General features: G+C 45.7%; 2 protein-coding genes across 2 annotated transcripts; one reads left to right on the top strand and one right to left on the bottom strand.

Moving 5' to 3' along the window:
* Positions 1–3,373: 3,373 nt before the first annotated feature.
* On the bottom strand, positions 3,374–11,202 carry aasdh (aminoadipate-semialdehyde dehydrogenase; the record flags this gene model as incomplete). The annotated part of the gene is made up of 14 exons (XM_080528884.1): positions 3,374–3,799; positions 4,395–4,526; positions 4,745–4,870; positions 5,078–5,241; positions 5,628–6,519; positions 6,635–6,753; positions 7,108–7,465; positions 7,983–8,155; positions 8,431–8,537; positions 9,069–9,310; positions 9,437–9,629; positions 9,903–10,192; positions 10,568–10,688; positions 10,970–11,202. The coding sequence occupies 14 exons, from the start codon at positions 11,200–11,202 to the stop codon at positions 3,374–3,376; spliced, it is 3,576 nt and encodes a 1,191-aa protein (XP_080385010.1).
* A 1,085-nt stretch (positions 11,203–12,287) lies between these two features.
* Positions 12,288–13,364, top strand: LOC308155544 (protein SSUH2 homolog; the record flags this gene model as incomplete). Its single annotated transcript, XM_080528873.1, has 1 exon — positions 12,288–13,364. The coding sequence occupies one exon, from the start codon at positions 12,288–12,290 to the stop codon at positions 13,362–13,364; it is 1,077 nt and encodes a 358-aa protein (XP_080384999.1).
* Between the last annotated feature and the right edge of the window lie 13,468 nt (positions 13,365–26,832).

Raw genomic sequence — 26,832 nt, 5'->3', positions numbered from 1 at the left:
CTACTCCAGTTCTCTCTCTGCTCTTCCAACCAATGTCCAACCTACCCCTGCTCTGCATCAGTACTGACTGTACACTGACCCCGAGTCCCAAATCCAATCCCATGACCTCTCCTCTCTCCACCTGATATGACCCCTAATTCTGCACTCTCTCCAAACCCCACAGACCAGTAACCCCACCCCCCTCCCCAATACTCTGTAGCCATGCACTTGTGTGATGATTTGGTCAAAAGTGCGTTTCACATTCTTATTCTTCAAACACTATCACAGATTTGCAAACACGCAGTACTCAAGCATGCATTTATATGAACTTGAACACATGCCCACACACACATTTTGAAGATGACCTGGCTGTTTACTATCATAACTTTATAATACAGTATCTGCCAGTACCAACAAGTCAAAGAGACCCCCAAATACAGCAGCAATTCAGCAGCCAATCACAGCCATTGCAATAACCAACCCCAACCCCTTCCTTCCTTCCTTTTAGTAGCCAATCAGAGCACCGTGTTTGTAAATACATCATGCACTAAATATACTCATTATTAATCCCAAGGCTGTGAAAAATCAGACAGTGATACATAAGGACCTGAGACATTCTTGACCACCTGACCTGTCACATTATCAACATGTAATTCAAAGCTTAACCACAAGGTGGCACTGTATCTACATCCACACTCCAGACAGTTAGTAACAGCATTACACACCTTTTCTTCAAATGTGCTTATTGGAATCCTCCTATGACACATACATTGGTAAAAGAGAAGTGAATATGCATTCTGGTCAAAGATTTGTGAATGTTATGGGTCTGCAACTTTGAGAACTACGAGAACATAACATACCCCATTTAGCTGACGCTTTTATCCAAAGCGACTTACATTACAGTGAGTGCATACATTTTTCAGTATATATGGTCCCAGCGGGAATTGACCCCACAACCTAAGCGTTGTTAGGGCCATGCTCTGCCACAGAGGACCAGACTATTCCTTCTCCATCCATCAGGGGGAGTGGAGGAGGGCACACCTCCTAGAGATACTGTGAGGCAGCATCATCAGAAACAACAGCCACAGAAACAGGCTTCCCTGAGGAAGACTAGATCATTCCAGTGGACTCACAGGAAAAAGTTAAGAGGAGTTTTTTTGTTTTTTTTGCCTATCCATCAACCATTGAGTGAAGTTCCAACACCTTCAAACTAATTTCAGGTACATAACTATTAAGTGGCTTGGCCACACACACACACACACACACACATGGCTCACGTAACATTGGCCACACAGGACCATGCAACATGACCTGTATGGCTGGCTAGTCATGCTTTGTGTCATCACAAGCTGTAGACCAGGGGAGGTGGGGGTAGAAATCAAAGGACAGGCTCATTGTAATTCACAAAACGGGAACGGAATAAGGAATGGTAATTCATTTTGCAGCTGAATCATTTTGGAAACGTTTAGCCACCGACTGGCAGGTAACAGTGGGCCTGTGGTACCTACTGGTGTTTGAGGATGGTCCGTAGCCACACAAAAGCAGCAAACCGACGCAAAGGCACAAACCCGACACGTCGGCCCCCCAACGACTCCATCCGAGTCTCCTCGGCGAAGCAGACTGTAATGCATGAAACGGCGCCTACTAACGGCTGCCTCTGTGTGTTGGTGCGCACTTATTTATTTGTTTTTAGTTTTTAATTCAGTTTATTGCGATTCCACTCAATTACTTTCACAAGGGACAAGATACTTAACATCAGAGTCTCAACAACCATCTGATTTATGTCCAAACATTCTCGCCTCATCTGTGGATTTACAGGACATTCTGGTCAAAGGTGCTCTGACCTTTGGCCAAGCAGTGAGGTGGAGACGGGGGCGGAGAGGCAATCGTGCTTCAGGAAAAGACGATTACGCTCGCCTTTGTCGGGAATACTCCTCTCAAATGTCCGCTCTCTGTGCGGCAAAATAGACGAATTATTACTTCTAATTAATGCGTCTTCTTTCATTACTGATACAGTGTCAGATTCATATTCTTTCTTTACTCAAAGTACTTTGAGAGTTTTGTAAGGGCTAACAGCTAACAATAACCCCACCCGACACACGATCACCCGGTTAAACCTTCCTTATGACCTGAAACAAATCTGTTTCCGTCATCTGTTCTGTTACCTTATGTTGTGTGTATTATTATTATTTCTTGCACTGTTTTAATAACATGTTGAGTCAATAGATTTTGTCATCTCTGAGCCTTGTCAGCAATGTACAAAAAGTAGCTTTTTTATATATATATATAGATATACTTGTATTAAAAAACCAGTACTTAGTACAGTATAACAATTGTTCTCACTGTGTCCGTGACGACTGTGACAGCTGTCAAAGAAGCTATGTTGTAAAACTTTGCCATGACAAAAGGTGTTAAAATCTGTTTGTAAATGAACACTAAAAATCTGTCATCAAATATCGACTGCACTGGAACACAACATTGACTACCACAGTGTTTGGCGGTTGTGAGCTGCCCAGTTTTCTCACTACTCTGTAATGATGTAACCCGGATTTTCCTTCTGTTGGAAAAAGACTACCTGCTTGCTGAAACATACATTTCCCTGTCGCTAATGTGATGATGATCCGTTCAAAATGTCTGCCAGCATTGGGAAACACATTCTGTGAATCACCATTATGATAAGCCATTATCACATATAATTTTCTAAACCAATCAGCCTCGTGACAACTTCTGTTTAATAGGCCAGGTCAGTCGGTGAATGACATCATATGGATATTTCTCCTACTATGAGGTTTGGGGCTCTCCCATCACTACTCAATGTAATGATCTCTATGTATGTATGTAAGTATGTATGTATGTATGTTAGAAGCGGTTTTACCAAGACTGAGAGAAAGAAAGAAGCCCCTAAGGCGCAGTCACTTTGTCATTTCGTTTTTAACTTAAGTCGTGTGCAATAGTGTAGTGTACACAGTGTTGTATGTAACAAAATATGTTTGGTAATAATTGCACTTTTTTTGTCCCACTTAGAGATATTCATGAGAACGTTCTTTAAGTGATGCAAATGTTATGAATTATGTAAATTAAATACTGATGTCTGGACTCAATGCCCCAAGAGTCTTCATTTTCCTCCTCCAAATGTAGTCAGCAGTATCAGAGGTTGAACACAAAGCCGATGTTCCAATTCCCACACTGCAGTAGAGCAATATGTTGGCTGCGCATTCTAAATTGTACCCTAGAAACTGAAACAGCCAAAATCTTGTTTCTCAAACAGGCTTTCCACCTCACTGTTCTGGCCACCATACACACAGACAGACAACCATTTATTTCTAGAATTCCATTTTAATAAATCATGAAAAAGAAATGGCATAAACCGTGCCATAACGTAATACAAAGAATCTCAGGAATTCCTCAGATCCTCCTCCTTCTTCTCCCCATTGGTCAGCTCGACACAATACACAAAGTCGTTACGACATCCCGCCACCAGGGAGCGCTCCCACACCACAGGAGATGAGAACAGCTCCCCGGGGAGAGAGAGCGAGGCTCTCAGTGTTCCGTCCTCTCCGTCCACCACCCAGAGTGTCCCGTCTGTGGAGGCCACGCCCACCAGCGGACCCCCCCCCCTCCTGTCCTGCCAGGGGTGGCCGTCAAACACACAGGGGCTGGAGTATACCCGACCCGAGGTCTGGAAGCGCCACACCAACGAACCGTCTCCACAGTCCAGGCAGTACACGCACCCGTCATGTGACCCGCACACGACCCTCCGCTCGTCTGACACAAGGCACGGGGACGAGAAGACCGGCCCGCCGGTGGCAAACTGCCAGAGCTGTCGGTCGGTAACGAAACAAAACAAAACAGAATCAGCACCTGAGTGTGAACTCGACAGGACCAGGTTTTGTTTGGGGAACAAATATGATGTTGAATAACGTCGGAGAGAATGACTAAAACCCATTCAAAACACACACCAAAACACACCTCTTTAGGCAGGCTTATCTCTGAGCCACCCTCCCGACTATTGAATGCCCTGCTGCTGCTGCTTTTTATATTGTAATTTGTAATTGTTTGATTGTCATTTTTTAACTGTTTGACTGTATTTTTGTAACTGTGTTGTACAGCGACCTTGAGTGCCATGAAAGGCGCCTTATAAATAAAATGTATTATTATTATTATTATTATTATTATTATTATTAAAAAGACCAACAATATTTGGTACGTCCCAATCGTCGGTCCTCGATTCCTGGCATCCTCCTTCCTCACCTCCTGCGAATTGAAGGAGAAGATCTAAAAGGTTCCTCCCCTTAGATTTTCTCCTCCGATCCTTTTTTGAGAAGGAAGCGAGAAGAGAGGTTTGCGAGGAATAGAGGAAAGACGATTGGGGCGCGCCCCCATACGTCTCAGACAAAGCGCCCCACCACCCTCACCATTTGTCCCGTGAGACTGAAGCAGCAGATGTTCCTGTCCACAGAACCGATGAAGACGTGGCTGGACGAGCAGCACGGGGAGGAGAAGAAGGGAGTCTCTCTGGAATACGTCCACAAGACGCTGCCGCTGTCCTGTAACGAGAGGAGAACAGAGCCTCTGTCTTAACTTACCGTGCAGCACGTTACAAGAGCACTTCACGGTTTGTACATCATGTTAAACACGATTAACAGTCCTCTTTTCCCACTCACACACTCCAAGTACATGTTGTGAATTAGTGGTGTCTGTCTGTGTGTGTGTGTGTGTGTGTGTGTGTGTGTGTGCGTGTGTGTGTGTGTGTGTGAGTACTCACAGGGTTGAGACAGAGGAGGTGGCCCCCCAGCGTGGCCACGTACAGCTGTCTAAGGGAGGGGTGGAGAAGCGGCGAGGAGAACACAGCCCCGCCCCCACAGTGGCGCTTCCACACACACTGACCAATCTGTAATACACACACATCATGAACATATTTATGGATTTTAGGAATGACATTCCTAATCTTATCTTAAATGTATACTTGTAAGGGAGGTGCGCACGCACATACTGTACACAAACGCACACAAAGACACAATACTTAAAAACAGGTGCATCACGTGAACCCTCCATCACCTGGCCGCACACGTAAACACACACGCACACACACACATACCTGTGGGTCCAGGGCATACACGTGTCCATCATGTGAGCCCACCACCACCAGGCCTGTGAGGGGGTCGACGGCGGGAGAGCTCTTCACTGCGTCTCCCGTCTCAAACGCCCACCTCGTCTCCCCAGACCTCGCACACAGGAAGTACACACTACCGTCGTAACACCCTTAAAACAGAAACAATCAAAGCCATACCATGTCATCTACCGTCAATGTAGAATGGACATCTAGGGGCTTGGATATTTTTTGCTTTCCTTTGAATTGCGTAACCAGGCCAGCCCAGCCTTAGCTCAGCTCAGCTCGGTTAGGTTAGGTTAGGTTAGGCTCTGTAGTGTAAATCACGGTATATAGACACTAAAATACAGACTCAAAGGGGATTTACACACTACAGGGCCCACCCGAACCATACCGTGCTGGGCTGGCTTCGATATTTCCTAATAATTCAGCAACTATGGTGGATGAGTAACCAGACCAGCCCAGTACAGTACAGTTTAGCCTGGCTCAGTTCGGTTTGGCTCTTTAGTGTGAATGAGGCTTTGTTGTGGATACTGACCCACCACTACGAGGGCTCCGCATCGGGACACAGCAGCCGAGGACTCGATCCTGTCTCTCAGGACCCGCTCCCACAGCAGCCTCCCCGTGGCCAGGTCCAGAGCCTGCATCCTGTGGGAGTGGGAGCCGATGAACACAGAGGTCCTGCTGCCTTCCGCTCCTCTCTGCACCAGCAGGACAGGAGAGGCGTCCACACACTTGCCTGTGTCTGAGGTCCAGCTCACCCTCAGTCCCAGTCTCACAGCACTGGCCTCCCCACCCCCACCCCCGCCACTGACACACAGCTCATTGGCTCCCACTGTAGAGGAATGACGGGTGGATTGTGTACTCTCATTGGCGACTGTCGCCTGTTGTGTCTGTGTGTTCTCTGTTCTCATGGTTGGTCCCTCCTCTGTGGTGTCGGAGCGGTCCGAGTTTTCGTCGGTTATTTTAAAAGAGTCGGAGTGACTCATCTCTATGACCTCCCCTGCTCTCCTCAACACCGTGTATCTCACCGCCGTCTTCACGGAGGAAAAAACTTCATTTCCCAGCAGCCTCTCTGCGGCTACTGTAGAGTGAGGGTCCGTGAGCTGTCTCTTGGGTGGTGATGATGAGGAGGAGAGAGGATCGTCAGCTCGCCGTTTCTTGGCCACGGGCTGGGATGACGATGATGATGACGTCACGGGACGACACTCGGACGGAAGAGTCAGCGTTGCCGTGGAAACGTGGCGCAGTACGTCCGAGAAGGACCCGTCCAGTAGAACCTCCAAAAGTCCGGATGACGAGGTCCCTCCTCCCCCGACGGTGTTAGTGATGTCATTGCAGAGACGCAACGCTTGGAGGGAGTCGCCTCCGCCGAACAGGAAGTTGGACTCCTCCTTGACGGCCGCGTCCTTGGCAAGGCCTAAAGTCTCCTGACGTACAGAAGCACACCCACACGTCAGATATCACATCACGTTATCAGCCACATGTTAGGCATTACATGAAACATGAAAAAAAAAACTAGATCTAATGTTGTATGGCAGTCACCCTCCACAGAGCCTTCAGTTTCTCTGTCAGAGTATCCATGTTCTCCTGTGGACCGTGGGACTCTGACATTGCTCTCTGTCTCTGGTAGATCTTCAGAAGTTCACCCATAGACACTTTTCCTACAAAAAAAACAAGAACAACAATACTTTCTTTACCACTATGGACATGATACATATGTTACGGTACATGTGGGAAAACTAGGGTTAGGATTAGGTGCTAGGTTGCTAGGGTGCTATGGTTAGGATTAGGGTTAGGGTTAGGGGTAGGGTTAGGGTTAGACATGCCAGCATGTACCAAGTCACCCTAGCACCTAACCCTAACCCTAGTTTTCCCACATGTACCGTATTCCCACATGTACCAATGATCCAAGAAGCGGTGACATTTATTTCGCGTTCGCAGAGGATGGGCCGCACTAAGGTGGGGGTGGCGGGTAGGGATGAGATGTTCGTTGCTGCGACGGAATGTTGTCTCACCGTGCGAGGACAGTGGTAGAGCTGGGACCAGCACCAGAGTGTCTGGGACGCTGTGACTGGGCAGGAGTTGAGATAACCTCTTAAGGACGCCCCTCTGCAGGCCTCTAGTAGCAGAAACCGTCTCTTCGTGGTCGTGATGAGCTGCGTAGGAGGAGGAGCGGGTGGCCGGGTCTCCCTGATCACCACTAGGGGGCGCGGAGGAGTCGCGGTCTGCCTGCTGGTCAACAGAGGAGGAGACACGGGGCGCCGATGCCTTCGGGTCCCCAGATGGCGAGGAGGCCACAACGAAGGCGACCAGCCGAGAGCCTTTATACAGGTCTACTGCACAGGCCTCCACCTGGGGCAGGCTCATGAGAACCTGGGGGAGGTAAATAAATGGTAAACGGACTGACTCATATAGCGCCTTCGTCCAAAGCGCTTTACAACGGCCTCTCATTCACCCATTCACACACACATTCACACACCAATGGCGGCAAAGCTACCATGCAAGGCGCCGGCCCGCTCACTGGGAGCAATTTGGGGTTCAGTGTCTTGCCCAAGGACACTTCGACATGTGGCACAGCCGGGGCTCGAACCGCCGGTCTGCCGACCTTGCGATCGTTTGACGGCGGCTCTACCTCCTGCGCCACAGCTGCCCCAAAGGCCCAGGTGTCGAGGGGGAGAAGAGTGAGCGGAAGTGGGAGAATACGAACTGGAACGTTGATAGGGATATGGATAACATGAAGTTATTATTATATTATTCTTGGACTTAAAGAAGCTAAATTGTATTTTATGTATGACGCTATTCATGCAAAAAAATTGCATTGTACAATCTATGCCACAGTCATCTGTTTGGTGTAAATGAGGGCATGCTGATTGGAGGAGATCTCACTTACTTGCTGCACGTTGTCCAGGTGCACACGCTGTCCGTGGCGTTTGACCAGTCGGTCCCGGCGGCCCAGGTAGTAGAGGTGCGTGTCCTTCACCTGGACCCAGTCTCCTGTACCCCGCATGGTCCCAGGGAGGACAGACACCTCTTCGTCTAGAAGGCACACTCTGTCCTTTCCACCTGGACGGAAGACCTTTATTATAACATCAACCGACAGGCGTATCGACCGTGGGAGGGTAGGTGTGTGTGTGTGTGTGTGTGTGTGTGTGTGTGTGTGTGTATGACTTGTTGGTTCAGGCTCTCTTCAATGCTCTGTGTGACTTTCTGTGTGTTGTTGTTGTGTTTGTGTGTGTGTGTGTGTGTGTGTGTGTGTGTGTCTTTCTGTGTTTGTGTGTGCTTGTGTGTGTGTGTGTGTGTGTGTGTGTGTGTGTGTGTGTAATTGTGTGTGCGCCCACCTATGAACACCTGACCTTCGCCCTCGGTGACAACACAGCCATCTTCATCTCTTACTTCCACAGTTGTGCCCATCAATGGGGCCCCAAGGGGCACCGAGGCTTCAGGCCTGTGAGATGGACGAAAATTATATATATATATATACAGTATATATATAATACATATATATTTTATATATCTTTTTTTATATATCTTTTATACATCTGTACACTACATAAGCTACCTCAACTGTACCTCATAACTGTATATACCTCTAAACTACCGTACATGCCTTACTGTACCCATCACTATCATCGTCATGTTTTTATATCATGTTCTTTTATCACTATTTGCACTTCAGGTTAGATGCTAAACTGCATGTGGTTGTCTAGTACTTGTACTCTGCAATGACAATAAAGTTGAATCTAATCTAATGTACAAACAACTACATCACCACCACAGTCATACAACTGTCATTACAAATGTGCAAAACAATTAGCATGAATTGGGTAAAACAGCAACTATGATACGAATACAAATCTAACACACAGCTGAAATGTATTGGGGAGAAGAAGAATGCTGTGTCGTGGGGGTTTGGGGCGCATTATCGGGGGTTTGTAGGTAATGACCATTACCACCAGAGGTCAGGGGTGTCACTCACAGACTAGTGGACTGCAGGAGGCTCTCTGGAAACTCGTAGCAACAGGCCCAGCAAGACACCTCTGTGATGCCGTAGATGTTGTAAACACGAGTGCGGTTCCCCTCCTGCCTCCAGCTTCGCAGCACGGCCGGGGAGGGGCAGGCCTCACCCCCCAGGGCCAAGACACGCAGGGAGGAGCCGGCAGACAGCACCTCCTCCTGCAGGGCACGCCTACCAAAGCGGCCAAGCAGAGTGGGCGTCACCTGAGGAGGATAGAACACACAGATTGTGCCTCTGAAATACTGACACCATGTGGTTACAGGCTACAGATATGGTGAAAACGTAGTGAAAGACGAGTTACACCCATATTCACGTCTATATTTATTGACCTGTAAAACGGTCGTCCGGTGTGTCGTGAACAGCACGTGAGCCAGTCGTTTGGGCATTCTTTTAACCACCGTGGGGACGATGAGGAGGCACGCCCCTGACGACAAGGCCAAGAATATCTCCACCACTGAGGGGTCAAAGGTCAAGGGAGAGGCGAGGAACACCACATCGTCTGCAGTCATCTGATAAACAGAACTGAAGAGAAGGATTAAAGAGGAAATCCTTTTTACGGACAACAAACACTGAAAACTGTCAATACAATACAGGTATTACACTCAAAATGGGGATTGGCATGCTCAACTCAGTAAAAAAAAAAATGTTATGTGCAGGGTCTGGAATCTTTGTTTTTCATTTTTAATTCATAATAATCGCAGTAGTCAAATGGACACATTTCACTATGCCTTCTTCAATGTTTCATTACACTAGTGGTGCCACATTCATATCAATGGCAAACCTGCACATACTAACCAGAGATGCAATATGTTGGGCACGATACACTTATGTGGTACCCTCACGATCTTGGGAAGCCCTGTTGTTCCAGAGGTATGTAATATGTACGCTAGTGCCCCCTTGTTGACATTCTTTGGCACTGCAGCTAGAGCAGAAAAGTCAACATTAACTGCCTTGGCTTCTGTAACTTCATCCTGGACTTGGTCTGTCGTTCGACTCTGCTGTACTCTAACGAGGGTTAGGTTGTGTTTAGACCAGACTGCACGCACCTCTATTGACATGAGGTTGGAAAATGACCTCTTGAATTCCTAGGGAAAAGACAGAAAAATCATCAGGAATTACACCAATTGTAGTCAAACCATAATTTCACTGGGGGTCGGAAAATTTGAGTGTAGAGTTAGAAACATGTATGACCAACTTTATGAGATACACACCCTTTTTACAAAGTCATCCATTTGGTTAAACAGAATAGTCACATCTAACAGAGTCAATTCGATTAAAGGGAATGTGGTCTGGTGACTTGGTAAAAGGTATTGTACTTTGCCATCAAAATAGCCTACATCTCTATGGATCTTGTCTGAATAACCATTAGAGGAGTCTTCCATTCTGCTTATCTTTCCAACCTTAAATATATACAAATTCACAGTAACGTTTCTCAGTAACGCTTCATGTAAGCACCTTACCTGCAAAAGATCACTCTGAACAACACAGAACTCCAGCCCACACCGGCCCATAACGCGGGCAGACAGCTGTGCCGGGGCCTCTGGGTTAAGTGGTACATATGCAGCAGGTAACTGGAGGATGCTGACATTGACAAGCACATTATTATTATTCACTATGGGTAACGCTTACAGTACATTTCACTGTAGATGAATATGCACTAACACTTATATCATATTTTAATCTACAACTTTAGTATGACACTCCAATGAGTCCCAGCCAAATAGTAGGCTGGCTTAGGTCCTGAAGTTCTATCCTTTGGTCAACCTGGTTGATATTTTAAAACATAGGCATAGCTTACTTACTACCTTCACTATGGCTATAGCTACGTCCTATGGTGATGATGGTCATGAGGCTGAACATACCTCAGAATCCAAACAGGCAGATGGACATCTGTCTGACAGTACAATGCAATGACATGTATGTCCATGCACTGCTTCTGTAGACGATGAGTTAAGTCGTTTCCCAGCGTGACAATGTCGCCGTAGCTCAGAGACACGTGACCCGCTGCTGAGCCACTGTCGTATGTGACAGCTGTTCTCTCACAGTGTACGGAGGCCGCTGCCAGTACCAGATCCTGAAGCATTTTCCGTTCCATCTCAGTGCACTAATTAGCGGCTGTAAAATGCATGTTTTAAACAACAGCTTTCTACCTCTAATAATAATTTAGTTTAACGCTTCTCCATGTGACAGCGTATATGCATTTTAGTTGTTGTGATGTTAGTGTCGCGTGAAGATGACAGTGTTCAAAAGGTGACGTCATACGTAGGTGCTATCCAATCACAAGCCTGCGCGCAAATTTCCGAAACGTAGGTGGGTATTAGGGGAAGGCTCATTCATATTCCGAAAAGAAGCGCTACCTGATTGGCCAATGAAACGCTGGTCCTCTCAAAGCACATGAGCTTTGTGTATTTCATATTCATATTATTATTATTATTATTATTATTATTATTATTATTATTATTATTATTATCAATACTAGAATTCAAAAACAGTCATAACAGAACACTCAAGAACACCAACAGAAAATGAAAACATGTTATCGTCACATCAAAACGTTCAGCTGTATATGTACAATATTTCGTTTTTCTTACAAACATATTCATTAAATACCATCTGTTCTATAAATTAACATATATCATTCATTACCTCCCTTTTCAATATATTTAAAAAAAACTTACTATATTATCAATTACATTGAGATAAAAACTCAAGCTCCAAAAATGTCAAGTTGATATATCAAGTGATTTTTTTTGTGTGTACAAAAGGGTACAAAAAGGTACAAAGTATTGATAAAACTAACAGTTTGTCACAGCACCTTTATTGACAAGACATCACAGATGACGGAGGGCTTATTGTATTTTGCAACAAATTCCTTACTTGAGAATCAGTGGATACAGCCGCCATACCACGACCTGACCAGCAGATGGCAGTAAAGAGCTGCTGTATAGACTGCATTGATAGATCGACACTTCCGACACAATTGTGTCGAATGTGTCAATGCGTCGAAAGCGTCGTTTCCCCATCACTACCACATCCAGCTTCGTTGTCATGGTATTCTCTGATTATTATGATGCGAATCACGTTACCACCGTACTGACACAGATAGGTCACGTCAGGCCGGCGGTGTGTGATTTACCAACACGGGACTGAAGTTGCTGCATCGCGAATATCCCCCATGAGATGGCAGCAGAGGGACACCGATACGACCTGCTGCTGGACCCCTCTCAGTACCGCACAGTCCCGCCGCTAGAGGGGGGTAAAGAGGCGAAAAACATCGGGACGTCAGGGAAACGTCAGCCCGAAGTGTTTAACTCTTTCACTCCCTCTCCCCTGACAGAACAGAAGATCCGCGAGGTTCTAATGGACTGGGTCCGAACCAAACCACTACTTTCATCTGCTACAGCTCGTGGGATGGTCATCACTGACGTAAGCCATGAAGTGGCATACAGTTACGTGGTGGATACATTTACAGAGCATCGGGCTGTGTGTTCGAGGTTCGAACCCCACGGCAAAGTGGCAGTCCCTCCAAAAGCAGGCTTGGAGGAGCCACGTGAGCCACACCCCTGGGACCCGCCCGTGACCCCCGCCGAGATGTTCAACAACGAAGTGTTAAATTACCGCCTGGTTCACACCGATCGAGTGACGGGGTGCCCGTACTGTCGGGGGACAATGTGGGTTTCGTGTAAGGAGTGCCGCGGTTCCACTTGGAGGCGCTGTGCTGTGTGTAGAGGGCGCAGCAGGGGCGCCAGAAGGCCCTGCAAGGAGTGCCAGGGCGAGATGGTGGTGCCGTGTACCTCCTGCATGGTCCTGGGGCGGGTGTGCTGCGAGATGTGCGGTGGCAAAGGCCAGCTGTGCTACTTCACAGAGCTGCGTGTGGACTACCGCTGCCACGTCCAGAGCTGCGTGCTCCTTGGCGGCTGCGTCGGCGTGCCGGAGGAGAGGCTAGGCGGCGCCGCGGGGGAGGTCCTCCACACCGCCGGAGGCCGGAGGGTGCGTCCCATCGCCACCTTCCACGCAGAGCCGGTCAACGCAGCCTCGCGGAGGATGGTGAACGCGTCCCACTCCAGCTGGCCCGACGGCCGCGTCGTGCAGCAGCAGCACGCGTTGCGGGCGGTGCCGGTCAGCCGCGTCCAGTACCGCTGGAGGGACACCGCGGGGAGCTTGTTCATCTACGGCGTCGACCGCTCCGTCTACTGGCCTCAGCACCCGCAGCGGAGGCGGCTGCTGCTCTGTTGCCCCTGGTTACAGGACTGGTAACACCCCTCAGACAAGCAAACATCTCAATAAGATCCCCCATAACAGCGTTTTTTTATGGTGGTAAAAATATTTGTGTCTGACAGTGTTCATTAGTGTGAAACCATGTTTGGTTTTTTCTGAGTGGGGCAATCACAAGTCGATAGCCGATGGCATCGATCTAAGTAGACCCGTAACAAATCCCACTCATATTTTTCACTTTATTAGACAGATACAGTGAAGACAGACAGACAGGAAAGTAAGGAGAGAGGGTATGTCAGCAGGGCACGGGCCGGTTTCGAACCCATGCCGACAGACATGTGTGCACTGTAGACCCCAGTGCTAGACCACTAGACCACCCCAGGCCACCTCATTAGATGTTTTGAACAGGTACTTGGGGATTTTACTAGTGCCATTGAACCAATGCAGCAGGGATGTCACAAACATATGTCAACATATAGCATATCGGCTTAAGAATGTATATTCTGGAAAAGGAATACAACTTGTAAAGCTCTCAGGTCAGGAGAAAAGAACGTGAATTGCTGGAGAACATGACACATTAGATCCTTGTCCTAGTGTGTCCAACTCAATAAACGAGGCTCATTTAAATGTACAAGCTCACTTACCAGGAAACCCTTTAGGCACACAAATCTTTTATTAATATGGTGCTTAATTTGTGACCTTTGACCTTTATGGGGAGAAGTTAGAAGAGAGAGAGTCCTTCCCACGGCTCTCCAAATGTTTTCTTAGAGGCCGGCCCACCTGGCCCTGTTGCCATGCCGATCTCTCCGCGAGTCTTAAATTAAACCCAACTTCCCATATGTGCACAACATAAGGAACAGGGTGTCCTTTGGGATACAGCCACGCTAGTGTCCAAGACGGCTTTCTTTCTTCTGCGTGTCCATTGGCTGTTGGTCCAGAGTGGGTCACTAAGAAAGCTCCATGTCTGCTGTTGACGTGCCGCCAGCCGCTCTCGACCGCCGAACACCTCAGCCACTGGACACAACGAACACACAGAACGCAAAGTCAACCAAATAGTAAACACACACCAACAACAACACTATGGCTGGGTTCCACCAACCTGGGGGCCGTTCCACTAAAGGTGGATCAGTATATCGGCGATTGAAATAAATCAGGCGATCAGGCAACTCGGGATTGGAATTCAAGCCTCAGGTGATTCCTCGAACGAGGATCAGGCTCATGTGATGAGTGTTCACAGAAGACAGGCTTACAAATCTTCGATATTGGCGCGTGCACGCAGACATAAAGAGCCCCGAAGAGTCGATCTGTCGAAATGAAGATACTCCACTCTGCAGGGGTTCTACATTTGCGCAGCATTCCGAATTATTGATCTTTATGAAGACGGAAAAATAAGATGTAAAATAGTGCAATGCTGCCGCAATTAACAAGGCGAGGGAAATGGTTTGGCAAGAAATTGCTGACCGATTAAATGCGTAGGTCATACTAGCCCCAGTTATTGTTATATGTTCATATTTTAATAAATGAATTTTACTACTGTGGTGATATCAGCAGCAGGCTACAAACCATCATATCGCCACGATGGCCTAGTGGTATCGACCGCTGCCGTGGTATTTATTCGTAATTTTTAGACGGTGGTTCGAATCCCTCTTCGGACACACTTTTTACTGCATTTCGTTGTCTGAATCTAATCTAAAATCTCATCTAAAAAAGTATGTAGGCTATAAAATGATGGTGCAGGCTAATTTACAAGAACTGACACGATTACAATGGTGTTTGAAGCCTTTGCATGAAATCTTCGGTTAAATGTAAAAAAAAAAATCACTTAGTCAAGTCTCGAACTCGCAACCTTCAGAACTCTAGCTGGCTGCCTTAACCACTGCGCCAGCCAGACCGCTGTGATGACAGCAATGCAAGTTGATAGACATACCTATTCTATCACACTTTCAAAATATCAGGTTATCTATCACACAATCAAACTATCTATCTATCGATCGATCACACTTTCAAATTATCAAATTATCTATCTATCACACAGTCAAACTATCTAATCTATCTATCTCGTGTGAAGTGGGAACTAATATTTCCTAAAAGACACATGAGGAACTGTCGTTCGGAATGTAGTTTCCGCCTGTGAGCCTTTTTTGACGCACGTCTTACTATAGCCAGTGTTTTAGCCTGCTCGCGACCAGGCTAATTATATCTGACTCAGAAGGAGCTCAACCAAGCAGCGAATTATTTGAGCCACATTGATGGAACCGAACGCAAGCTAACATTATCGAGGCTTAGAACTTTATCGAGGCTTAGAAGATAATCCACTTTAGTGGAATGGGGCCCTGGTTTAAACTAATCCTGGTTTAGAGTTAATCCAGGTTTAGTAAATCCGGGTTTAAACTAGGTTTAAAGTTAATCAGAGACGCGTTGCACATCATCATTTTAATCCTGGATTAGTTAAACCTGGTTTAAACCAGGATTAATTTATCTTCAGTGTCCGCCATCTTGGATTCAGACGAAATGTAAAAAAATATATGATGTTGGCTAGATAAATATGGCCTTAGATAAATTATAGATAGCATCTCGCACATAAATAGCATTAAGGTTGATGCGGGCTCACTAGTCAGCTATAGCTTTTATCTTGGCATGACCATTTTATACTAAAACAGCTGCTAGCATGCTAATTTCGCTACGCGAATGTTACGAGGTGACTAGTTAACTAGCCAAACAAAGCCACGTCACGTCATCACATCAGCCAAAGTGGTGATACATTACATAACTGGATACTAATTTGTTTCAGTCATAGCTGGCTAGCTAGCTTACTTACTTACTTACTTATCAAAGGTATCATAAGACCTCTGCAGCTCATCCAGGATGCTACCGGCCGTCTGGTGTTCAACCTCCCAAAAGTCTCCCATCACCGGCTCCCCATAGCAGCTCGCATTACACTCAATGCATGACATTGAACCATGGTTACAGAATCAGTCAAGTTTATTGTTACATCCTACATACAAGTAGCCGGCCTATCTTTTTGGAGTTCACAAGTCCACAGTGTGCAGAATTGTCAGCAAAGTATCAAAAGTATAATAATATACATGCCATCTACCACCCGCAAAAAACTCAGCTAGCACCATCGGTGGTCGGTGAAAAGCCGACGTGACCGTGCAGCACGACCACTGCAGCCCTGTGTGCTCGCCTACCCGGCAGCAAAGGAACTGACCCTTGCTACATGCAAGCAATGATCAGCCTCCATACACCTGCCCGTTCACTCCGCTCCTCCACCTCCACACACCTGCCCGTTCACTCCGCTCCTCCACCTCCACACACCTGCCCGTTCACTCCTCTCCTCCACCTCTGCTGGCCGACTGGCACCACCGCCTCTGCGGGGCTGCAGTGGTCGTGCTGCACGGCCACATCGGCTTTTCACAGACCACCGATGGTGCTTGCGGAGCTTTTTGCGAGTGATTGCCGGGTGGTAGGCTTGCGCGATGCGGTAGATGGCATGGTATATTATTATATACCTTTGACACTCTGCTGACAATTCTGCACACTGTGGACTAGTCTAGTGAACTCCAAAAACATACTTGTATAATGGGATGTAACAATAAACTTGATTGATTCTGTCACCATGGCTCAATGTCATGCATTGAATCTAAGGCCCTGTCCACACCTATACGTTTTTTTGATAAACGTGGATTTTTATATTCGTTTTGGGGGGTTCGTCCAGACGCAAACAAGTTTTTGCCCTCTGAAAACGAAGATGTTTAAAAACGCCTGCCAGAGTGAAGATGTTTAAAAACGCTGTATATTCGCCGTATATTTTTGACGTGTGGACGAGATAGACGGAGCTGTTTGTAATCGAGGCTACACAAGCGAGGAAAATGGATGTGAACAAAGTGCTTCTAGATCTTTCACTGGACTTTTAACCTGTTCACAGATAATTGCACAGTTAGTGATCGAGAACATTGAGAGACAGAGGCGTCTGATTGGCCAGCGGGGCTATGAGGATAATATGATATCGCCGACTACTGGTGTGGAATGCTCAATGACAGCGTTTATTTTGCGTTCATGCGTATGCATGTGGACACAGACATTGTTTATAAACATGCGGGTGTGGACGGTAATATTTTTATATACGAAAAACGTTTAGCAAAAAAACGTATAGGTGTGGACAGGGCCTAAAATAAAACAGGGAGCAGTGTTGTTACCACTCTACCCTGTACCATTAGCGCTATTTCACACTGACATTTGTCCATTTACAAGGGAACACAAAATATAACTGTACCCTTGTCTATGTTTTTCTTTTCTTTCCCTTTCCTCTTCCAAGAGGTGTAATATGAATTAGTAAATCTCAGGTTCAATGCAGTGTTACTTTTGAGGGAAACAAAATACTGAGTGTGTGTAAAAAGGACCGGACATTGCATATGAAATAGATATCACACCCTATAATATGAACAGCTAAATCAATCACATTATTGATGTTTTGTATGTATTGTATTGTAGGTAGTAGACATGCTGGAGGGCGTTTGAGAGTTCCTCTCACTTCCATGCTTGATAGCTGGTGCAACCTTCCCATTGAGGTATATGACAGTAAACAGTATTTTGTAAAGCTATACCATTGGGAAAACTCACAATTTAATCATTCACTTTATATCACTATAAAATGATATCACAATAAAATTATTATAAAAATTAAAATGTAATAAAATTCAATTGGGTTTAATCTGTCTTGAATTTTCCTGCGAGAAACTCTTTCCTTTATTCTCATCCAGTGAAGATATGCAGCCATGTTGTCATTAAAACTGAAATAAACCTAACATAAACCTCCTCCAGGGGTGGTTTAAATATAATTGCTAATCCAGGTTTAAACTAGGTTTAAAATTACTGGTGCAACAGACTTGATTTAAACCAGGTTTAAACCTGGATTAGCAGAGGCTTAAATTTAAACCAGGATTAAATTAAACCAGGTTTAAACTAGGTTTAAGCTAGGATTAAAGTTTGGTGCAACAGGATTAGTAGATAAACCCTGATTTAAACCAGGATTAGTTTTAAACCAGGTTGGTGCAACCCAGCCTTTAAGTTTTAAGTGAAATCTAAAGTTCCGGTCCTTTACTCTTTATAGAACACTTGTGTGTCTTTAGATCACCTGAATGACTGAAGCTCTTACCACACTGGGAGCAGTAATCACACTTCTCTCCTGTGTGAGTGCGCTGGTGTCTGTGTAGTTCTCTCCTGTGTGAGTGCGCTGGTGTCTGTGTGTACCTGAGTCATTGAAGCTCTTACCACACTGTAATTCAAGGTTTGTTTATTTTGTTTCTTGGGGGGGGACAGGATTACTGACTACTGTACTTAGCAGTTGTTTTGTGTGCTATGTATTGTACTACGGTAATGAGATTACATGATTTCCCCCCCAAACAAAGTCACCAGCCAGGGCAGAGTGGTTGTTCTTCACCAAGGTGACACATCACATCACACATCCATTTCAAAATAGTGTACTCTCCAGTCCTCAAATAAAATGTTTTAAAAAAACTTTCAGAGAATATGCTGGTCTTTTTTATATATATATATTTATTTATGTATTATTATTATTATTTTAAAATCTCATTTGTTAACCATCTTCGTCTGTTCTTCAGGTTGTCTAGATTAGTCCAAACAGCTTTGACGTGCGCCTTGCATTGCAAGACACTATCATAGTAAAGTGTTATCTGTGAATTGAGATATTCTAAAATATTTAGTTGAGTTTGAATGTCTGGATTGTTGTACAGGTGGGATGTGTGGCGGTTTGTACACTGACAGATATACAGAACAGAAAACTCTTTATTCAACAAGTTTCACTACACAATTTAATATAGAACCTTTTAAATGCACTTTTACAATCTTTTTACATTCTCTAATAAGTCGCCCGTGTGTCGGGTTCAATATATATATATATGGACCACCCCTTGCTCTGTATAAATATGCTAGTACAGGCATACAGGCACTAGAAACCACTGCTGACCCTTACGGGCACGGCAATATCTCACCTTCTCTTAAACATGAGCCTTTCTGTTCCCCCTGTGGGGCTGTCTCTGTGAGCATGTGGCAGGGCAGGACAAGAGGGGGGGGGGGGGGGTAATAGAGCAGGACGGGGGGGGGGTGTAATAGAAGTACTTATACCTCTGCTGAGTTCAATCGGTCCATTAAAGCAAAGTCAAACCCCCTTGTAGTGGACAGGAAGGAGGGGGGGGGGGGGGGAGGGGGGGGGGACAGAGATGAAGAAGAGAGAAGAAACTGAAAAATGGGACAAAAACTGGCCATCATTGTAACCCAGTTTAATTCCTATGACATTGTAATAACAGAACAATTACATCATGGCTAGTAGGACATGTTTGACAAATGTTTGATTTTGTACACACAAGGCTTGCAACGCACTATGTACAGGTTGAGGGTGTGGTAGGCTAGGCTAGGCTAGGCTAGGTATCCCTCAGTTTGAGGGTGTATTAGGCTAGGCTAGGTATCCCTCAGTTTGAGGGAGTGGTAGGCTAGGCTAGGCTAGGCTAGGCTAGGCCAGGCTAGGCTAGGTATCCCCTCAGTAGTCTTGCATCTCTGTAGCACCTTGGTAAAGATGGCCGACCCACCGTTTGTAAAATGCCGTTTTTACTAGAGTATAAATTGAATGTGTGCCTCTAAAATCAAAAAAAAATACGCTTCCTAGAGAAACTATTCATTTCATTCATGTCACCTTGTGAGGTGAGGTAAATAGATTCAGAAAATGAACATAGAAAGAACACGGTAATAAAAAGACAACGTGAATAAGTATCCAACATTAACTTAACTACCTCTCCAGCTAACTGCGCTGTTGGGTGATGGTGGTGGGGAGGGGGGAGGGGGAGGGTCTTTAATACATGGGCTACTGTGGGGGGGGCTCCTGGGGGAGGGGCTTGTCCTGAGGGGGGGGGAAATATGTGTTGAGCAGAGACTCCAAGAAGGACACGTAGCTGCTGCTGAGGGTGTAGGGGCATGGGTGAGGGGTGATGAGGGGCATGGAGGGGGGGGCGATGGGGAGGATGGTGGGGGAAGTTGGGGGCATTGTAGGGGCCATGGTAGGCGGGGGGGTGGCGGGCATGGAGGGCGCGGAGGTTAAGCCCGCTGCCAGGGCCGTGGTGGGGGGGGCGGGGGAGGGGCTGGGGTCAGAGAGGGGGGGAGGGGGGGCCGGTAGTCGGGGGCGCTTGGCTGCTTGAGCCTCTGCTTCAGGACCGTCCTGGTCACTCTTGGTGGGGATGGCCTGGGGGGAGGGAGACAGAGGGGGGGGGGGAGAGAGAGAGGGGGGGGGAGACAGAGGGGGAGAAACATTATTATTATACACAGGGGTGCACATAACTGGTGCGCCAGTGCGCATGCGTCGCCAAAATGCATGCTGCGCGGCAGATCAGCCGCATGAAGGCGCTCTTGCGCACCAATTTTTTTTGATTTTTTTTTTTTGAAAAGTTGATTTCAGTGTTTACAGAACAGAGCAGTGCTTAAAGCGATGTCCGTTTATATCAGTGTGTTTAAAGAACAGACATTCAGTTAGTGCTTAAAGAGATGTCAGTTGATTTCATTGTGTTTAAAGGAGTCGGACAGACTTTCATTCTTAAAGAGCAGTCATTTGATTTTGCATTTGTTTCTTTTGTTTTGCACACAATAATTTGGTCGTTCATCTTTATTTATGAATAAATGTCGTTTTGCTAATAATATATCCATGTATCCCTTTTTTATCCATCCTGTGGGACGGGTCGTGACTCGCGAGCTCGGGGAGCACCAAGCAGCATCCCTAGGTGCTCCTCTGAGCACTGGCCCCAAAAAGTTATGTGCACCCCTGATTATACATTACATTTTCAAAATCACATCAGGTTAAACTAGTTTATAGTATAAAGCTATTTTGCCGTTTTTTTAAGAAAGGTTACTAGTGGTCGTTGTGTGTAAGTAGCAGCTTCCCATTGTAAAGACTATGGTCATTTGACCCCCGAGGCGGCTCTTATAGTAGGTAACATAGACACGGCTGTCCTAGTGTTAAGTTGTATATGTATATTGACTACGATTTAGTCTTGTGGTTATGTGTGTACGTTGTCCATTGTGACAGTCATGTGTAATGTGTGTATGTTTGATGTATTTGACAGTACTGCTGTATTGAGCTTTTTCCATCTATACCGACAACAAATTCCACAGACCTTGGTCATGTGGTCATTAAGCCATTCATAGGGCTTTCACACCGGCAAAGAACCGTGCCGGTTCGCGTTCGCATTTGGAAACCTCCGAACGTTGGCGCTGTCTAGCCCGCGTTCATACCAGTGTATCGTTCTCCAGACAGCGCCAACGTTCGGAGGTTTCCGAATGCGAACGCGAACCGGCACGGTTCTTTGCCGGTGTGAAAGCCCTATCAGTCATTCAAGGTGTGTGTGTGTGTGTGTGTGTGTGTGGGGGGGGGGGGGGGGGGGGTCTCCTACCAGCCCCTGCTCCAGAGGATGGATCTCTGATCGCTTCAGCAACAGCACAAAATTATCCTGGAACTCAACCTGGAGGGGGGGGGGGGGGAGAGAGAGGGAGAGAGAGGGGGGGAGAGGGGGAGAGAGGGGGGGAGAGAGAGAGGCGGGAGGGGAGTGGGAGAGGGTGGGAGAGAGAAGCACAATTGAATGAAGTAAAAAGACAAAGGACATCAAAGTACAGAAGAATTGTAGAGAGAGAGAGAAGGGTCAGTACTGAGGAAGACATTGTGTGTGTGTGTACATATTCTCCGTCTGTCTATGTGTACATGTAGGCCTTCTGCATATTTGTAGTCCTGTGTGCGGCTCGCCTGTCTGTGTGTGTGTGTGTGTGTGTGTGTGAGTTAGTGTGTGTGTATATCTGTGCGAGCCACACGCTGACGCTAGCAGGTGATTAGCGGCGCTGCACAGTGCTGAGAGGACTCTGCCATCATTAGCATAGCATCATTAGCATAGCATCAGTAGCATAGCAGCATTAGCATAGCATCATTAGCATAGCGAGGAGGCCCTTTGGGCTGGATGACTGGGGAAAGCAACAACCCCCCCCCCCCACACACACACACGTTTTGTCGGGGGGTTGAAGTTTTCGATAGACGGGTGTTTAATCGACAGGGGGGGGGGGGAATCAAAAATTGGCATCAATCCACACACAATACCCCATATTGTAATGACAAAGTGAAAACAAGTTTTTAGAAATTTCTGCAAATGTATTAAAATTGAAACACAGAAATACTTAATGTGCTTAAGTCTTCACACCCTTTGCTATGACACTCTTAAAATTCACAAGAAAAAGACAAAAATGTCATCAACAAATCACTCAGTAAGTTGAATTGAGTTAATCTTAATGCAAGGATAATAGTTAGTGTAATAATAGGTAATTTTGGAATCAATATCTTTGTTTTTATAGGGCCTCTGATTTGCATAGGAATCAATTACCGTATTTCCGGACTATAAGTCGCACTTTTTTTCATAGTTTGGCTTGTCCTGCGACTTATAGTCAACTTGGTGAACTTGCTTACTGGTAACTTGGTTGTTGGACTCGCTGGCTTGTTATGTTAATTTAGCCTATTCAGCCTCCCAGGTATGTTCTTTATGCTATTGTGTTGCTGAATAACTGTTAATGTGTGACGTTAACATACCGGACTTCTATTCAGCCTGTTGTTCTGTGTGCTATTGTGTAGGCTAGTTGAATAAACTTGCCTTTCCAGATTAAATGTCTGTTCTTGGTCTTGGATTTTGTGAAATACATTTCTAAATAAATGCGACTTATAGTCCAGTGCGACTTATATGTTTTTTTCCTCTCAATGGCAACTGTTTTGACTGATGCGACTTATAGTCCGGAAAATACGGTACACACTGTGTAGATTATGATGTCACAACCAACTCATCTCTCTCTCTCTCTCTCTGAGACACCACGCGGAGTCGCTAACAGGCGCCTAGCGCTGCCTCACAGGAACACATCACAGCTAGCAGCTAGCCAGGCAGGAACACATCACAGCTAGCAGCTAGCCAGGCAGGAACACATCACAGCTAGCAGCTAGCCAGGCAGGAACACATCACAGCTAGCAGCTAGCCAGGCAGGGGGGACAGGGTGGTGGTGGGGGGGGGGGTGTTGGGGGGGAGAACTAGTCTGAATAGGAATATCATCTGAATCCTGCCAAGTTTCTGAAAGTTGTTGTTGAAGAGAAGTTTGTTTGTGTTCTTGTTGGAGTGTTGAACACAGCTGCTGTTGGTGTCTCACCTGATAGTGTGTGTGTGTGTGTGTGTGTGTGTGTGTGTGTGTGTGTGTGTGTGTGTGTGTGTGTGTGTGTGTGTGTGTGTACCTGGTAGTGTGAGCTAGATTAGTCTTCCTGCTACGACTGGTGGATTGATGATTCACTTGCTTAGTCGAATGTATTGATTGTAAGTCACTTTGGAATAAGGCGTCTGCTGAATGCCCAACATGTAAATGTATGTGTGTGGAGAGAGAGAGGAGGGTGAGGAGAGAGAGGAGGAGGAGAGAGAGAGAGAGCGGAGGGTGAGGAGAGAGAGCGGAGGGTGAGGAGGGTGAGGAGAGAGAGAGAGGTGAGGAGAGAGGAGGAGGAGGGGAGAGAGAGGAGGAGGAGAGAGAGAGAGAGGTGAGGAGAGAGGAGGAGGAGGAGTGGAGAGAGAGAGAGAGGAGGAGAGAGAGGAGGAGGAGTGGAGAGAGAGAGAGAGGAGGAGAGAGAGGAAGAGGAGAGAGAGAGAGAGGTGAGGAGAGAGAGAGAGAGAGAGAGGTGAGGAGAGAGGAGAGGGACATGAGGACTCACCACCACGTTCTCAGAGAGAGAGGAGGAGGAGAGAGGAAAGAGACTCACTACCACATTCTCAGGGAACAGGAGGAGGAGAGAGAGAGGAGGAGGAGAGAGCAGAGGGACATGAGGACTCACCACCACGTACTCAGGGAACAGGTCGTAGAAGCTCGGAGACGCCAGGCCAATCACACTGCAGGATTGGAACGAGCCGTCGCTGTGTAGACAGTTCACCTTCTGACCCAGGACCAGGTCCTTCCCTACAGCTTTTTTCTGTAGTGTAATCAATGGGTTTAAAGTGCTTTTATATTCATTTCCCCATATCTCCACACAGTAACTCAAATAGGGTAAGACAAGACAATAGGGATGGACGGTTTCCAATTATTGAAACCGAAAAACCGTCAGAGAGTAAAACCGCGGTTTTCCGGTTAACCGAAAAATACAGTAAAAAAAAAAAAAAAAAAAAGTGAAAAAAAAAATTTGAAAAAAAAAGAGCGCCAATTTCAAATAATTGAGCCCTACTGCTACAATACACTCATGTCGAACACCATTAAAACACCGTAAGCACAGTCGCAACACATTTAGGCTACTTATCTTCACAAATATAAGTGGAAAGGCAGACTTTTGTAAGCTACACCATACATGAAAACACATGGGGCCGGTTTCAGAGACAAGGCTTAAGCCTAGTCCTGGACTAAATCACACTTTCAATGTAAAATCTCCATTGAAGATGTTTTTTAGTCTAGGATTAGGCTTAAGCCTTGTCTGTGAAACCGGCCCGTAAACACTTAACACACCAGCTCCGCTGATCCAGGGTGCACGCCTGCACGGAAGATCATCTCTTGGAACAGTGTCTTCATTGAATGAACTGCTTTCTCAATATCTTGGTTCTTAGACAAAGTTTCAGCTGCTGCTCAATGTATTTAAATATTTGAATACTGCTCAATAATCACTGAAATATTAGACTTAGAATTATGCAGTGAACATACTTAAAGCTTTTCATAAAAACCACATGCCGCGAGACTGACTCGTCCTGAACTGTCGTAAGTCAATCAACAAAGAATGCCCCATCAAAATAAAAGTGCCCATAGAGCTGTCAAAATAGAGCTTTCAAAATAAATGTACTAATACAGATAGAGATAAATACAGAACTACCTTTGCGTCACTAAGTGACCGCGTATCTTCTGAGACATGCGTTCTGTCATCACTTTCAGTAGCGCCTTCACACACAGTGGCGCTGTGCACAAACACTCTTGATCCGTATAGCTCTTGTTTTATTATATTGTGGTTTAGTAAATACTGCACTTGGAGTTACATTCAATGTATGATTTGTGCTATAGAACATAAATAAAGTTTGATTGATTGATTGATATCAAATCAAATCACATTTTATTTCTATAGCGCATTTCTCACAAAAGTGACCCAATGCGCTTTACAGAGAGCAGCGAAAATGATCTTAAATGTAAGCGAGTAATTGTAAAAAACCTTTCCTATCTACCAATAACTGAAGGCAACTATCTTTCCCATAGAGTGATTCGTTACCCTTAAATATAATCCCAATTAGATATTAATCCTCAGTTATTCTTCACAACTGACCAAACCTCTCACTCATTGCGCGGCAGATTCAGACTGTATCATTGTTATTTTCACACACGACAAACATGTGACATGTTCCAGTTTTATTCTTATTCTATTTTATTCTTCTAAAAAAAAAAAAAAAAAAAAAAAAAAAAACGGTTTCAGACGGTTTTGATAAAAAACCGTTTCTATTTTTATAAACCCCGGTTTTCGGTTTAACCGAAAAACCGTCCATCCCTACAAGACAACAATATAGAGTATACAACATCCTCTGTTCCAGAATATGTTTTGCCCTGCACAATACTGCAATACTCCTTGCTACTTTGGATCTAAAGTATCTTATATGAGATTTCCAACAGAATTTACTGGGCTTAAAGTGCAGACTCTCAGCTTTAGGTTAAGGGTATTCACATCCAAATTGAAGGAAGGGTTTATGAATTATAGCTCTTATATATAATAACCAAAAGTAATTAGACAATTGACTCAAAAGCTGTTTCATGGGCCAGTGTGGGCTATTTATTCCTTCATTATTTCTTTATTAATTAAGCAGGTAAAAGGTCTGAGTTGATTCCAAGTGTGGCATTTGCATTTGGAGGCTGTTGCTGTATACGCACAACATGCAGTCAACAGAGCTCTCAATGCAACTGAAACAGGCCATCCTTAGGCTGTAAAAACAAAACAAAAATCCATCAGAGAGATAGTGGGAACATTAATACTGGCCAAATTAACTGTTTGGTACATTCTGAGAAAAAAAGAATGCACTGGTGAGCTCGGCACCACAAAAAGGTCTGGACGTCCATGGAAGACAAGAGTGGTGGATGATCACAGGATCCTTTACATGGTAAAGAAAAACCCCTTCACAACATCCAGCCAAGTGAAGAACAGTCTCCAGGAGGTAGGCATATCATTATCCATGTGTACCATAAAAGAAAGACTTCACACAAGCAAATACAGAGGGTTCACCACAAGGTGCAAGCCATTCATAAGCCTCAAGAATAGAAAGGCCAGATTAGACTTTGACAAAAAACATCTAAAAAAGCCAGCCCTGTTCTGGAACAGCATTCTTTGGACCGATGGAACTAAGATCAACCTGTACCAGAATGATGGGAAGAAAAAAGTATGGCTTGGAACGGCTCATGATCCGACGCATACCACATCACCTGTAAAACA

This window comes from Nansenia antarctica (assembly GCF_963989245.1).
Source record: "Nansenia antarctica genome assembly, chromosome: 1".
In the NCBI taxonomy this organism is placed as follows: domain Eukaryota; kingdom Metazoa; phylum Chordata; class Actinopteri; order Argentiniformes; family Microstomatidae; genus Nansenia; species Nansenia antarctica.
The sequence above is the reverse complement of the archived record's forward strand: the minus strand, read 5'-3'. Positions and strand labels throughout refer to the sequence as shown.